Source organism: Lepidochelys olivacea (assembly GCF_965140295.1).
Source record: "Lepidochelys olivacea isolate rLepOli2 genome assembly, chromosome: 11".
NCBI lineage: Eukaryota > Metazoa > Chordata > Testudines > Cheloniidae > Lepidochelys > Lepidochelys olivacea.
The window spans coordinates 43,677,855-43,694,426 of NC_140421.1; the positions used below are offsets into that span (position 1 = coordinate 43,677,855).

Sequence of the window (16,572 nt, forward strand, 5' to 3'; positions counted from 1 at the left end):
AAATAACCAGTTGTCAGAGAAAGGAAGCAAGAGAGGAACATTATTATAAATAAAAAAATCAGGACTCCTCATACTCTGTGCCTAGTGAAAGACAAATTGTTAAGCCATGCTTAGAAACATAGAGACTATTGAAGAAGATATTCTATGATTCTATGATTCTAAGATAAGATGTAAATATGCCTTTATTAGGCAGATTGCGGACTATGGCGCTAGGTTTTGCTTACAGACTATTGGGTTTCCTGACAATAACAAATACTTAATCATTCGTGCTAGACATTATTCTACCATCTTGAATCTATAGCTGAATAATTTTTGATAATATATGCGGCTGCGATGAGGTTCAGATACGCATATGCGTGATTCGGGGAGAGAAGAGCTCCCTGCTCCATTCAAACACTTTTACGTCAGTTGCCTGTTTCTTTTCAGACCTAGACTTTACTAAAGAAAAGGCTCCAAGCCTCTGCCACGAATCAGCAAACCTCTCCATTTCACCAACGCTGCTGTACTTACTACCTGACGTTCTAATCTGAAAAGGACGCGGTAATATATTATGAATTGGTGCCCAGCTTCCCTTATGCAAAGGGAGGCTGGGGGACTGCTAGTGACATTTGACTTCCTGTGCTTAGAAATCCTCATTTGCTCACTCACACCCTGCTCCCTTCACACCAGAGCTGTTTTATTGTTTTATAGCCCTCCTTACAGCTTCAGTTATCAAAGATTTCATTGTGGCAGGCTTCGCGATTTCTCACTTGAGAAAGCCCCAGCCCCTTGCTGTTTTAAGCAGTTTGGTCACTTGCGAAAGCCTTTCAGACAAACATTTCTTAGAAGCTTCATACATGTGTTGGGAGACTTCAGCTTTCTGGCACCAATCCACAGAGAAACAGTTTAGCAGATTAATCAGTCAAAACCATTTTCCATGGGCGCTTGACCAAAATGCCATAAACTTCCGGTTAAAGAGGGTGGGAGAAAATCCCCTAAATGAACTACGTCTCTTTTCTCCTTACGATTTGCTTCCCAGTCCCTAAGCGCTACATACATATTCAAATAAAGGTTTGAATTGATACTCACAGAGAAATGCTCCTTCTCCCAATAGCTATTTTGGAGAGCTAACTCCACTTTTAAGTCGTATTCCTTGCAACATACTATTTTAAAGGCCGTCATATTGATACAGCTATGACCTTCCGTGCAGCCTTGATATTTTGAACTATTTACATTTTATAGAACAGTTTCAGCGAACCTTTATTTAGTGAATAAAAGTTTAAAGCTGAAGGTTATTTATGGTTCCATAGAGATAGGCCCTGAGTGGCTATTTAGAGGCACGTGATTCCAATAAACTTTGTTTTATGGCTTGAGAGTTGACAAGCCAAAATATAATTCCCACCATAAATTAGTTTAAGAGCATACAAGTGCAGATGCTTCGGTTCCTGGAAGCAGTAATAGGGAAAGTGTTAGCAGGGAACATTCAGCTTGAATCCGAACATCGAGACATTTCTTCTTTCAGGTCCCCCACTTCCACTGGAAAAGCACACAGTAAGTCCGTTATTACTCTTCATACGACCAAAAACGTGATCGAGAGGCTCCGCTGTTTTTATGCTTCCTGAAACTAGCCCTGGTATTATAAGGATTGAATCAGATTTACTGTAAACATGGACGGGTACAGTTCCAGTAGCTAGGACTAGGCAGAGAATGGAATTAGGTTGCTTTTCCATGTTTGAGATTTCTGATTATAATGTAGTATCTCATTCTGAAACTAACCCTGTTCTATCCCGGGAAGGTGTTTTTTTAGTGTTTAGCTGCCGAGATTCCACTCTTATTGCAAGTTCTAGCTGTTATGCTTGAGGAAAACCGAGTAGTGCAGCAAAAAAAAAAAAAAAAAAAAAAAAAAAAGGCGGGGGTGGGGGCGCTTGGAAAGCTATATATAGTGAACTATTATTACCAAGTTAATTGCTTTGTATATTAATAGAACACTTCTCCAAGATGGGGTAGCAATGCAATGGATGATGCAAAATAGTTGTTAAAAATAAAACCAGACCGACATTTTCTCCTTAAGCATATATGTTTTAATGAGCATCAGTCTGAATGCACGTAAATTTTGGTTTAAATTACTGTTTAACTCTATTTAATTAAAAAAGAAAAGAAAAGTGAAGGTGAATTCTACTAAAATATACCCTCTGGTAATGCAGATGAAGACACCTTGGTTAATGTTTGGATAATTACTGGCGGCCTTAAAGGGTATGGATATTGGAGTAACTCCTGTCATATTGAAATAGAATTATAGTTCCTTCTAGACTCAGAATGGATATGATGTTTTCGTGACGTGTTGCCACACGTTATAGTTTGAGTTATCAAACGTGGACCTGAATACCTCATTTGAATGTGAGTGAATTACAAAAGAAAAAAAGGCCTTTGTTATTCTTTTTCCAATGGTGAAAGTAGAGGGTTTTCCTCCCCTTTCCCTCTTATCTGAAATAAAAAGGATACAATATGAACAGTAAATGAACAGTGAAAGTAAAACCAGCACACTTCAGCCATTGGAGAATATTATTCTTATTTCTACTAGCCTGTTCTCAGAATTTGCCATCACCTTTTCTGCCTATTGACAAGCCTATTTACAAGTATACAAGTCATATGTTTCCATAAATGTTGTAAAGAAATATTATTAATCTATTAAATATAACAAAACCAAACCTTTTTATTGCAACAGGTTCGACACAATGGAAAGACGTCAACAGTAAGTAACTCCTAATTTCTTACAAAATTAGCATTGCGTGAAAACACTGATTCTTTTCCTTAGACTGGGAAAATCAGAGAAGAGATGCCATTTTTACGTGACTACACAGTTGTTTTATTTGTATACAAAGACTCTTGGGCTTCAATTTATTTAAGCCTGTCCTCGTGCATGTTATAATCACATACAATATTAAAAGTTGATGGGCAGTTTCTTTATAGATAATTACAGTGCAGTCCAGGTGCTAGGTGTCATATTATGCTGCTCTTAAGTAGCATAAACTAATTAGCAGTCATACCATTTTAACGTGCTCGAGCTATACAGCGCCTCCCTGTGCAAATACTGAATGTATCATGTTATACCACAGTTGCTCATAAGCTTGGCTACTCCTCTTTTTCCGGAAAGGATTCAAAATACAATTGCGTTTGTTATCTAATTTTAAACTCGTTTGGAATGGCATAATGAATGAATGGCATAATGGCATTTGTATGTTGTTAGCATTAGTGAGCTGAGTTGTTTGCCTAGTGATGTAATTATATTATTCTAAGTAGTATCACTGATCCTTTGATTCAATTAAGTCTTTTTGAGCCAGTGAAAATATGACATTTATTTAAATGACACGAGGAAGTGGAATAGAGCTAATATTTGAGTTCAGTGGAGGAACATCAAACGTTACTGATTTTCCAATCTTTGATAATTCAAAATGAAATGAAACACAAGGGAATATTAGGGGGGAAAATCTGTGACGAAGACAACAACTAAATCTAAAGTAGAAAACGCTTGTTTTTGACGCTTTATGACTGAAATAATGGCAAAGGTCTTAGTTAAATGCATTTTAACTTCATGCTTCAGTAGAAGATTGACTTGTTTTTTCTAAGAGAAAAATAAAGTCTAAGATTGCTAAGGATTCATTAAACTTAAATTTCCTACCATTTCTGCAAAGCGTGAACGGAATGGGGTAATGTGCAGGAGTGGAACTGTGCTTATTTATATTTTTCTCTGCTTCCTTTCCATGCAATCTGACCAACGACCTCTTTTACTTCTTAATACCAGGCTGATCGTTCTGACGTTGATTTTTCATGGCAATATTATTTTTGGAATTCTCTCTGACTGAACTACGCAATTGCCTCTGCTGTAGGGTTTTTAATTCCCTTCCATAGGTAATTTCTCTTACACAGCTCAGCCCTGGGTTGCATGAATGCTCTTGCCATATAATTCTGTGGCCGACCCTAAATCTATGGATTACTTTCTTTTTACAAACCTACATTTAGCATACTGATTATGAACCAGAATACAAAAAGGCTGATAGATCAAAAGCATTTGTATGGGCAGTTGAACAGGAGGTGAATATTTAACGCTTTTGTTCATCAATAACTCTTTGGCTTTGACCTGTCTGAGCAAGTCGTGCAATAAGGTGAAACGCAGGTCACAGCGTCTAACAAATATGAAAATGGGCACTATTTAACAGAATATGGAGGTGATTCTTCCAACGCTATCGATCCTTTCTGTTCAACACTATACACGATTTTTGAAAACCAAAACTTTCTGCTGAGCTCTGAACCAGATTCTGGAGCGTTGGCTTGTTGAGCATATTGAACTGTTAAGCGTTTTATAGTTAAGCACTATTAATAAAAAGAGCAAGCAAAGAAGCTATATTAAAATATTTAGATGCAAATATCAGCAATCCGGAACAGTTGATTTTGCTCAGAAAATCGTTTGGAGTTGCACTTGCTGTTGAGTGCTTAGCACCGCCATAATTAGAAAGCAGATGTTTAAAAATATCTTCCCCAAACACATCAAAAGTAGACGTTAAATGTAGTGCATCCGATGAAGTGAGCTGTAGCTCACCAAAGCTTATGCTCAAATAAATTGGTTAGTCTCTAAGGTGCCACAAGTACTCCTTTTCTTTTTGACGTTAAATGTGTCATCGAAGCAAACCTTACTTTGATAAACGCAATACCCCCGAAATATGCACGCACACTCTTGTTTGTCCTGATGTTCCTTGTACTAAATAGCTGAAGGAGAAGAGGTTGACCACAGGACAGCACTGAGGAGCTGGGTCAGACACAATTCATGAACTTTTGTACTCCTGTGTGCTGCTGTCCACAAAGTAAAAATAATGAAACTTTGTGATATGTTTGTAAATGATTTAGAATGACCTCTCGCCCTGTCCTTCACCATAAACGCTACCGCACGGGAAACCTGAAGAGAGTGTCTAAGCTGAGAATTTTGATGATAGGTTCACATTTCGCTAACAGGAATAATAGAGACAGCATAATGTGATGGAGATAAATTTGGAAACTATTTTAATAAAGCAAAAAAGTTATCATTTAAATTTCTTTTCACCCATTTCTCTCTCTCTCTCTCTCTGTTGCTTCCTTTTTTATTCCTGTTTCTATTAAAAGAAATCCTTTGGGGGGGAAAAGTGATCAAATTAGGTAAAATTTCTTCAGATCCATAGCCTAAATGTATAATTCCTCTTTATTTTTCATTTTAATTTTTTAAAATAGCTTAATTTGATTAGTAACATCCATTGGCTTTCGTGGAAATTTAAATGACAGAGCATCCGATGCAGTGGGCTGTAGCTCAGGAAAGCTTATGCTCAAATAAATTTGTTAGTTTCTAAGGTGCCACAAGTCCTCCTTTTTCTTTTTTAGAGCATCTAAAGTCATAACCAGATCTCACTGATCATTTGTAATAATGTTAGTAGAAATTTGTGGCTACAAATTCTTACAAAGTTATAAAGATCCATTTCATCAATAATAATATACCTGAATCTTTTCTGAAATCACATCCTTCATGAAATCCATATTTCAGAACTTTATCACAACAAAATAGTTTGCATTCCTCAGAAGACAGTAAGGAATAAAGAAATTGCAATGATCCTGGCTATTATATTGTAGATGAAAACAGAATGTTATTACGTTGTCTATATATACCCTGTAGAACCGAATTTGTGTGGTATTCACATAGTCACAGATTCGATTCTAGGGGAATATATGGTCGATGCAAAAACTTCACCTTTCTGCAAATGGTTAGAAGTTTAAATATTGAAGGTATCAAAAGACGTGCGTGCTGAATACTGGGAACTCTAAAAGTTTTGCTGCCTCTATCATATTTAACTACTCAGTAGAACAATGCTTAATATCTATTTGTTGTCCAGTAGTAACTATTACTAATAGTCTGTTACTTTAATAAGTTAATCACATGATCAGTACAAATTTTCTGGAAAATACCAATTAACTAATTAATCATTTAAAAGACACTTAAAAAGTTAGTTTGATATGCCAGATGTTAGCAAAATTTTCATATCAAGTATACAGATTTCATCCAAATATTTATGACAATAGCATCGGAAGGATTGGAAACACTGAAAGGTATTTACTTGTATCCCAAGAACGCTATTGACGAATGAAGACTGCATTTATCTAATTACGTCTGTGAATTTTGTATATAAAGTTAAATGCCATCTCGAGTTCAATTGATTGGACTTTAGTGATTAAAAATGAATGTTTCCTTGTTATCTGCGTGATTTTTTTAAAAATATTGAGACTTGCAAAGTGAAGTAGAAGTTACTGATTGCCTAATTTTATTCAACAGAACTAGATTCTGGTAACTTTTGGATGACCTCTGCAAGACAAAGACAGGACAAGTCTATTGTACATCATATTACCCTCTTCTTTGATGTCTTTTCTTTTTCTTGTTTCCTTATCAATTTCCTTCCCCTTAATGCTATTTTAGCTTCTCGGTCTTTATTTATTTCGATATTTTGTTTGACAAATGTAACAAACCATGTTTGAAATTATTGCTGGTGAATTAGACTAAAGGGCATCAAAGGTTAGAAAAGTCAATTCAGACAAAAAGCTTGATTTACCTGAGGGTCAATGCAGCGGTCATCGCTTGATGAATATTCTTAACATATTAATATCTGCTTTTGAAAATAAACTATATTGAATTTTGGTCACTTGATTACACGTATATTTAGTTAAATTGGTGGAAATTATGAGATGCACACAAATCCGGTGATAAACTCCCTGCCTCCCTATTGGCTGAGCCAGTCACATGGATACCTAACTTTATTCAGTTGACAGCAAGTAGGAGGGCTCTATGGAAGGAGAAAAAAAGACAACACGAGAAAAATTAGTATTTTCTACCTTCAGAAATTAATGGCCATGAGTTCGTATATGGTGAACTCTAAGTATGTGGATCCTAAATTTCCTCCTTGCGAGGAATATTTACAGAATAACTACTTAGCTGAGCAGGGCTCCGACTATTACAGTGCATCGCAGGGCGCTGATTTTCAGCATCAGGGAATCTATCCACGGTCAAACTACAGCGAGCAGCCCTTTAGCTGTACCAATGCCCAAGACTCTGCAGTGCAGCCGCGGGGTCATGGACAGGAGCAATCCGGCCCACCGAGCCACTTCCCCGGTCAAGCAGAGCATTGTCTGCCGCCTCCAATATCCAACTCGCGAGCCTGCAGCCAGCAGCAAAACCTCAAAACCCCAAACGGGTCAGCAATTAAACAGCCAGCAGTAGTTTATCCCTGGATGAAGAAAGTCCATGTTAACTCGGGTAAGGATTATTTTCCTACTTTGCTCTTCTACCCCGATTAAGCTAATCCGGTTAGATGTTTACTAAAGTCCTTCCAAGACTAGTACGAGATGAGGTTTTTAAACTGAGGTAGCCAATTATACTCGTCATAAATTTTTATTGCAGAGGAAGCAGGCCGTTGGCCATGTGGCTCTTTTCTGTGCAGGAGAAAACTCCATTTTAGGAGCATGGAAGAGATTTCCAGAGTATCTATCTATATAAAGACTGAGGAAACATGCACGCTTGTTGTAGGGAAATGTGATCAGACATAGCAGCCACTTGGTAGCCTGGGAGGTTTGTTTTATGAAGTGTAACTAGAAAGCCAAGATTAGATTGTTTAAAGTTATACGTATTTTTTCCTCAGTGAATCCCAATTCCACCGGAGGGGAACCTAAACGCTCCAGAACAGCCTACACAAGGCAGCAAGTCCTAGAACTGGAAAAAGAATTTCATTTTAACAGGTATCTGACTAGGCGTCGTCGTATTGAAATAGCCCACACTTTGTGTCTCTCTGAACGCCAGATCAAGATCTGGTTTCAGAACAGAAGAATGAAGTGGAAAAAAGACCACAAACTGCCTAACACTAAGGGCAGGTCTTCCTCATCTGGTTCAAACCAACATTTACAGACTGTTTCCAAGGACCATCAGACGGACTTGACAACTTTATAGAAGAGGTGAAATTTTCCATTTCATCCTTTGATTCGGAACTGTACTGTACATAACTGCCATTATCCAAGCAGAACCTGCATGTAGCAGCTAAAGACTCAAGAGGGTCATCTTGCTTTAAGGTACTGTTGTACAAAGGAGACAAAATGACAATACTTCGGACTTTATTTGAATTACCTACGTTAGCACAGCCTAAAAACTCTTCTTACAGGTAGTGGGAAGTGGAAAAATATTAAGTGAGATCTTCGGTCCATAAAAAAGTACTAAATCATTGAAAATGAAACTGTGTTCAGCTTTGAATTTTAAAGTTGAGATTTAATGCTTTATTCCGGTATTTTGCTTTTGTTGCCTTTTCTGCCCCATACAATTTTGGGATTATGCGTTTGGGCAAATTCAAGACAGAAATCTATGGCTTAGTCTTTTTATTTAAACTAAGGAGACTAGTATTTGTGAACTTTTTGTGCTGCTTTACATTTCATGGTGTGATGAAAACACTTGCTCATTTCCATAACACCTCAGAACAAATGCATAGACATGAAGTGAAAACGGGTTATTTTTTTCTGCTTATGTTAGCGTATTTATTTATTGTTAATTAGAAAGAGGAAGAAGAAAGAAAGAAAAGAAAAACAGTCAAACCAAAAATACTCAAGAGGAGAGGTGAAATCCAGTATTCCTTCTTTTCTGTATCCATATGCATCATGATCAGTTAACCTGAACATACAGAACTTTTCTGTCTCTTTTACTGATTTCCTTTTCTGTAAATAGGAAAGCGTTCCTAAATCTTAAAAATGTATCATCAAGAAGTTACATTCTTTATATTGTATTTTAAATGCCTGCTTTATTCGGCGCTATACTTTAAAGCAGCGTTTCCTAATTTAAGAAAAAAACAAACAGAAAGCTGTAAAATAGATAAATAAACATCCAGAGTGAAAACCAAAGCGATTTCTGGCATTATTTAAGCCATTCTATCTTCATAATAGATTACATACTCTTTGCTTCATGTCCTATTTTTAATTAAAGTATTGTTTTTAGGAGAGATGGGAAATATGATTTGGGGAGGGGTGTTCGTTTTTAAGAAGAAAAATGAGCTTGGATTGAACGTTTAGAAATGAAATAAAGTTATTTTCAGGGGAAAATGTAACGTTTTTATAATAACTGAACAAATCTAATGTACTTTGATTTGTTCGGGGATGTCTTTTGCACCACTGAAAAGTTTTTATCAATGAGCCTTTCTTATTTCTTTTCTAAAATGCTAATAAACTGAGCAAAATCAACTTGCCCTCTTAACTTACACCTTAATATAGACGGATTTAAAGATCAGTCCATTACTCTTGCACTCTGAAAACAGTCAAGAGGTTATACCAGTGCACCAGCTATTTTAACTGGACATTGCTTCTATTTTTAACCTAACCTTCTTATTTCTATACAAAGATATAAAAGAGAGCCATTTCTGAGTTATTTCGAAAGTTCAAAAGTGTATTCTAGTTGGACTATGTTGACAATAAACTACTATCTGGACATTTTACTTGAGAAAACAGTAGGAAAAATGATTTAATATAGGTTAGAAATTAAAAAGGCAAGAGCTTCAAAAATAATTTAGTTGGCAAAATTAACTGTGGTCAGGGATTAATTTCTGCCCTTTGCTCATCCCTAGAATTCAGTAAAGTATCTTACGAGCCTTGGTCTTTTGTATTAGAGCCTGGAGACAATTCTTTGTTCTTCCTTAGGGTTAGCCTAGTTCTCAGACTTGCACATGGCCATACTTGAATCTCCACGTCGTGATATTAAAGATGGATATTCCTGCATTATTCGCATCATTGTTTCTAATACAAAAAGCACAGAGTTCATACATAGTAAAGACGTCTTTTTTCTGAAGCTTTCACGTTGAGAAGCTGAAAAGGTATTTTACTGAAGTTCGGCTAAATTGCAGAAACAGGTTCATCCAGAGGACAAATTTTCTATTCGATTAGCTGTATTTCAGCCGGGAAGAGTGACCTCTAAACCCTTAACCTTTTGGACCCTAACTACTCTTCCTTTTTTCTAACATGGAGAGCAGTTAGATGCAGCCTTTGGGAAGGGCTTTCCTCAGACAAGTTTCGAAGTTGCTGAAAGCAATTCTTTTTAAAATCAAGGTTAACTCTACACAGTTGTCACAAATCATGTATTTTCTGTCAAAATTAATCTGAAAAAGAAGCCCCGGTTAGTCTGATTTAAGATAAATCCTGCTATTGTTTACCTAATGTCTGTGCTGAGCACATTGTGAACCATGCAGACGTTATTTTGCGGGGGAAGTCCACAACTTTGGCTTCCTTTGTGTAATATTCTTTAAAGTAACTTGCTCAGAGAAACAAATTCTTGTTTTGTATGTTTTAGGTTGAGATGAATACCTAAAGTGAAAGGGTCAAATTCTGCTCTCAGGTGCAGCCTCTCCCCGCTCCCCCTTTGAAATCTACTGAAGTAAAACAAGGATATATCTGAGAGCAGAAGTTGACCCATTGTCTTTTGAAATGTTAATATCTTCTGGACGAATGTTTGGTTCAGATACAGCTCTTAAAATCCTATGTGCCAGTCCAGTTTGAGCAGGAATTTAAGTTTACTTGGTTACAATCACATTAGTAAACTCTGAAAATACTTGAATTGAGGCACCAGTGTACCAAAATATGTTAGTTATATTTCTGCCAGTGTTCTGAAGGTTCAGGAATGTAAATTTCTGTGTACCGATGACTACAAACACTAATTTGCTGTTATCCCCGTTTTACTCCATAGAAAAGACAGAAGTGTTTTTAACTCTCCGGAGAGGTTACGTTATATAGCTTAAGAAGTAAAGACGTTTCTTTTTGCTTATCACGGATACTATGTTGTGTAACCTTTTGTTATAAGAATGCATTGTCCAACAATACTATGATATCTGTCAGCGTGTGGATCTTTTTATGGACTTTATCAATGTTTTGCTGCCATTGATTAAAGTATTATTTATACTAACTGTCTCCTGTAGTTTTGATGTAAGTCCTCCATATATATATTTGAAATAATAAAAGGTGTAGAGAAACACATTCTGTTTTGTACCTTGGCCAAATAGTCCTTATCATATGGATCTCCATTCTGTAATCATACAGGCCCTCCCCTGCATAATATAGTAAAAACATGGAAGCTTATCTATAATCCCGAAGTAATATATCCAACTGTCCCTTTGAACAGTTTTTCTAATGACATTGACTAGAATGGTGTGACTTTGGGACAAACTAAAGTTTGTATTTACATTCAGGCCGCAGTGAAAGTGCCCATCATCCATTTGTTAATGTTTTACATTTAACAAGCCACTCTTAAGTGACACACGGATGCATGCACGCTTGGTAAGTATTAAGAAACCACACCTGAAGTTACCTCGAACCCTACACAAGTGGCGTGTACTTTAGGTGGGTGATGACATAAATTAATTTTAAATTAAAAATCGGAGTGAAAGGGGATAGGTTTTTTTAAAATTAGAAGTAGGCTTAATTATTTCTGCTGATCTCAATAAGACACAAATAAAAGCCAAATATAGAGTGTTGAACTTTCCTATAAACCTGTAGCAGACTCCTCCTTTCTTTTTGATATAAGCACCTCAAACAACAACGACAACAATTTCTTACTACAAGAGGTCGATTGCACTATTTTTAGCACAGATATATGTCACATATGACTTATCTTTTCTTGAAGAGTGGCCAAGGCATGAGTCCAAAAATAGATTATCCTTCTTGGAATGTGAAATGAACATCATGCAATAAATAAGGCTTGTGCCCTGAACACAATGGAATGCAGGGGGAGAAGATATGCGTGCACGTGTATTTTTAAGTACCCAGACGTTAAGTTTAAATATTCAGACACATTTTCTGATTATACTTTGACCCTCTTGTGTCTAATGGCTCCTCCTGTTACTACCAATACATCAATACAATTCTGTATATTATATCACCACTAGTCGTTAAGGTAAGAATGAGGAGCAAAGGCAGAGTCAATAGCAAACACCACTCACTGTACAGTACAGTAAATAGGGACCTTTAATGCAGAGCCACAGAGCTTCCAACGGCCATGTTTGTTATCCTTCCCCCCTGATTTTTGTAACCGTATAGACCAAAACGGTCTTGCTAGGAACAGTCATAACAGGCAGAATTCAAAGTGCAAGGAAGATGATAAGAATAGATTTCTACAAGTCCTGACCACGTGATTTACGAAATAATTAATTCAGCACGTCCCTTAAGAAACACGGAGTCGTCATTAATCTGCCAAGCAAAGGACTCTATCAGACTTGAAAACTGAAGAGATCCCAAGAATATAATATACAAAGGGTGCAGGCTCTTTCCCTGCGCACCTATATCTTTGGTAGCAGCCGAAAAAGAGAAGCTTGGTATGTAAACATTTTACTTTTTATTCCTTCATATTTTAATCCTTAATGAACTTAGCTGTCAAATGCTTGACAAATAGGACCCTTTGCTTTCCGATTTGGAACCATGCAATAGTCAGAAGTTGGTCTAGGCTTGTGTGGTGACCTTAGATTCAGAGGAAAAGATTTACACTTTATGAAAAATTATGATGTTGGGCAAAGGCTCTCTTTTTGTTTATGTGTGTGCGTGTATACGTAGAGATAACAAGAAGGCAAAAGAAAAGGAAAGGGTTTACTAAGAGCTGTATGTGTGGTGAAATGGGAGAAGATTTACTGGTTGCTTATGTCTTACTGGGAACAATACTGGCTGTCAGGGCATCTGCTGCCCATTCTTAAAATGGTGAGAAAAGGCCCTGAACTCCTTTTCAAGCAAGGGTCGTAAATTTTTCTTTGCGTCATAATAGAAGGCTATAAAACTGAGTTGAAATTTTACCCAAGGCAGGTTTTAAGCAGCAGATAATGAATTCCGAGCTTGCTTCTCCCCCTCCCCTGACATTACTGCTACCGTTACACAAAGGGAAGGGTTTATTTTTATTTTTATTTTCGTCAGATAAATGCCCAGTTTTGATCTGGTCCTTTTCGGTTTCTATCTGAAATGATTAGCAGAGCATTCGTGTGTGTGTGAGAGAGAGAGAGAGAGAGAGTGGCGGGGCGGGGGGGGGGGCGGGGAGAGGATGTTGAAAACGGGGAAAAAACCCTATGAAAAGCCCCCAGTTTTTAGGTCATTTTGCGGGAGATACACACTCTTAGAACTTTGAACCAGTAGTCCACGCTGAAAGAAAACTGAGGGTTGCAGTTTTTATATAGAAACCATGTTTCCCCATCCTATAAAACACAGACCGCAAGGCTGAGATTTCTCTGTTAAACCCCATAGTCAGTTGGAAATACTTTCTGCGAACAGGATATTCTTTATTATCCCTCGCTGGAGTAATTTCTAAAAACCCAGATTGTAGCTTTTATGACTTCCGTTTCGGTGGCAGGACAGAGGCAAAGTTTCCTCTGTTATGAATTATACATTCAAACAATAACACATTAATTCAATTATTCAAAGATGACAAACGCGTATGCGCGTTGGTGGTGACTAAAAACCAGCTTTGCTGCTTCACGATAACTCCTCTGTTTTCATCAATGAAGTTTATATTATCCTCTTTGCCCAGAAAGAAACCAAACTCCATAAAGCCACGCGGTATCATGGCCCCGAACATAAATTGAAACCCTTTAATAATAACGTTTATTCCTGTATATAGCCTGGGATATTTGATCAGTTTGACAATTGCCAGAGTTGTTGTTATAAATCATCGTAAGTAATTCCTGAAAGGGTGCGAGGCTGCTGGGGGGCGGGCGAAGACTGTAAATCTTTCTGTTTTATTGCTCTATGAACATATGCTCCGACTGAAGGAGTCTTCAGATCCTTTACTGGAGACAAATTCACTCAAAGCTTGAGTCCTAGTATGGCGGGAGTTTCACACTTCTTTATTGCTTTTGCTGTCCCCGCTCACTGTCTTAATTTTTGTTGTTCTTGTTGTTGTTATGTTTATGCAGTATAACTTAAATGAACCCGTCGGTGGAGTGTGACTTTTGCTAAGAGATATTTACAAATTAAGCATAAAAAGGGAGATTTTCCTTCTCAATCCCTCCTCTTGATCTTTACTTGATTAATGGCGCACTTTGCACTTTCACTTTTGTGAAAGGAGCAAACGAGATTTTCGTCATTAGAAAATGTGTGAACCTATTCTATACATACATATATACATACATACATACATACCTCTATATAAATACAGATGGATATACAGATAGATACACTGGTAGTGAAATATATGGCTGGCAGAAAATGATGCAAAGAACAATTGACTTTTACCTGATGCAAGATTCAAGTACATCATTTCCAAGAAATACAAGATTACAAATCCGGAGTCCGAAACAATAATTTACCTTGAACGCGTGCTTCAGTTACTGGACTGCAATCTTTTTATAACTTGTTTGCAAAGTCAGGAAAAGCAAAGTAATTTAGATAAATGTTACAATACACTTAAGGGTAGTATTGTAAGGTAATACGTTACTGTCAGATCTCAATGCTTTGGATGGTAATGAAATCTTAGTAGATCCTAGATTAGATGTGGTGTATTTATAGCTACAGACACCTTAGAAAATCAAACAAAAGAACTAAAATACATTTTTACAGAATTTGAGCTGTTCAGGACATTTGTATGCACTCATTACATATAGAAAGAGTGTTCTAACTCTGTGTGTACATGTATAGGTATTCATATATACATATAGTGCTTTTTCTATCTCTCTGTGTATATATGTATATACATATACACAGAGAGAGAGAGAGAGAGAGAGAGAAAGAGAGAGCGAGATCAGACTCAGTGCACAAACAGAAAAGTAAGGCGATTTTTCTAAGGCTTCTTTAGTCTTCCGATCTGGAAAATCCGAGTTTACCTAAATATTTCCTCCTATAGAGAAGGAGAAAACAAAGATTAGTGCATACTAGTAAAACCTAGAACATTTCAGACAGCTTTGTAGTGTACATTTGTGCATCAGAGTTTTTATTAAACCATATTTTCGGTTACATAAAATCCAAACATTATTTTCATCTTCTATCGGACATTTCTGATTTAATCATGTATTTGATCGGCAATGGCTGAAAAAATCTACCATTCAAATTAATGTCTTGTGTATTTGTTTTACTCACAAGGAAAAAAGATTGACATAATAGAGATTATAGAGTGTTCATGGACTAAGGGACCCTTCCACTGAGGGGTTGCTGTGGTAGTTCAATTTGTCCAGAAGCTCTAAGAATGCTTGATTTATCTAGGAAGAGAAGGTCTTCAAAGTACTTTACCTAAAAGATCAATTTATCCAAAGGGATTTGTAACACGTCAGGAAGGAATTGTTGCCATTTGGTACCTAAAACAATAATACAACCCAGGAATGTGAGACGGATTTGCATTGGACTGCTGCCTTGCTTTCAAGTGAAGCTTATGGGTGCTTTTGGATCCCTGTGTAATACCCCCAAACATGTGAATTCTGGGGGGTTTAGAGAGGACGGACATTGTGAAAGTTCCAGCCTCAATCAGAACAATCTGCTCTCAGGGTCACGTGAACAAATATGCTTGTATTTTAAGGCAGCGCCTATATGTCTGATTATAAAGGGGTTTCTGTTGCTCTTCTAAAAAAAAAATCATAAATGGCCGCACGATTTAAAACCAAAACAAAGCACTCTCGCCGGCCAATTGCTGACTTTTATTCCTTGGGGTTGATTGCCAAGGACTGTTGTAATGAATTAAAAACAAAACAACAACAACAATAACAACAACAGATTCCGAACTCCACTCGCCCTCGTTTATTGGTAGTTGAGGCTGAACCTCTGTTCATTCTATCGGGAATGCTGGTGTATGAAAATGCCTGTCACACCGCAAGCCCAGGCTTAGGACAGGACTGTCTGCGGACAAAGGGTGAAGGGTATATTCTAACAACTGCAAGCACAGATATTGAGACCGAGGAGCCCAGGTTTATGATAAATTGATACACAGGTAAGCAATTGCATGACAAAATGGAACCTTTAACCATAGATCTGCATTATCGCCTTTAGTCCGAGACTAAATATAACTGGCTAGTAATCTGTGATCTGACTGAAAAATATGTATAGAAATATGTTTCCATCTACGTTTATAGCAGTATCATCTTAATGATATGTGGGGGGGGGTTGTTTGTTTTTTTGTTTTTTGTTTTTTGGGGGTTTTTTTGTTTTGTTTTTGGAAACGAAACATTTTACAAACGTTCAGGAGAATATATTTGCCCCGGACCTGTTTTTGGTGGTTTCAAGTATGGAATGACAATTGAACAAATAAAAGAAAGAAAAACTTTGTCATGTACTGTCACTGCCAAAATACTATAGAGCATCCTATTAATTCGCTTACTTGGACTGCTGGGCAGGGTGCAGCCGGGTTGATCTTTACTGTACGATTTGAAATAAATTCACCGGTAAGGGAGCCTCCACATATGGTTTCTTGAATGCTCTTCGCAAATCCACTCGCATACTCACGTATGGTTAGCCTTTGGTTCATACCTATCATTTGATGCTGTATTTCTATCTGAGCTACTGGTTATTTATTTATTTATTTATTTATTTATTTATTTATTTCAGTCACAC

At 37.1% G+C, this 16,572-nt stretch overlaps 2 protein-coding genes across 6 annotated transcripts in view; both read left to right on the plus strand.

The window, feature by feature from the left end:
* Window positions 1-16,572, plus strand: part of HOXD3 (homeobox D3) — a 37,332-nt gene that overhangs the window by 8,782 nt on the left and 11,978 nt on the right. Inside the window, exons 1-2 of one of the 5 annotated variants that reach the window (XM_084643252.1) lie at window positions 1,421-1,530; window positions 2,705-2,731. The exons of 1 other annotated variant lie outside the window; for it this stretch is intronic. The gene's annotated coding sequence lies outside the window, so the exon portion shown is untranslated. Of the gene's footprint in view, window positions 1-1,420; window positions 1,531-2,704; window positions 2,732-12,116; window positions 12,375-15,198; window positions 15,953-16,572 lie in introns of those variants that run through there. 3 more of the 5 variants (XM_084643253.1, XM_084643255.1, XM_084643256.1) reach the window with 3 other exon arrangements.
* Window positions 1,485-8,644, plus strand: HOXD4 (homeobox D4). Its single transcript, XM_084643267.1, has 4 exons — window positions 1,485-1,530; window positions 2,705-2,731; window positions 6,329-7,303; window positions 7,686-8,644. The coding sequence occupies exons 3-4, from the start codon at window positions 6,895-6,897 to the stop codon at window positions 7,988-7,990; spliced, it is 714 nt and encodes a 237-aa protein (XP_084499393.1). The 5' UTR covers window positions 1,485-1,530; window positions 2,705-2,731; window positions 6,329-6,894; the 3' UTR covers window positions 7,991-8,644.

What these genes read in the sequence shown, in the direction of transcription:
- HOXD4 (XM_084643267.1), top strand. Translation starts at nt 6,895, where the DNA reads ATGGCCATGAGTTCGTATATGGTGAACTCTAAGTATGTGGATCCTAAA. An exon ending in GAAAGTCCATGTTAACTCGG is followed by an intron (nt 7,304 to 7,685) that starts GTAAGGATTATT and finishes TTTTTTCCTCAG; the next exon opens with TGAATCCCAATTCCACCGGA.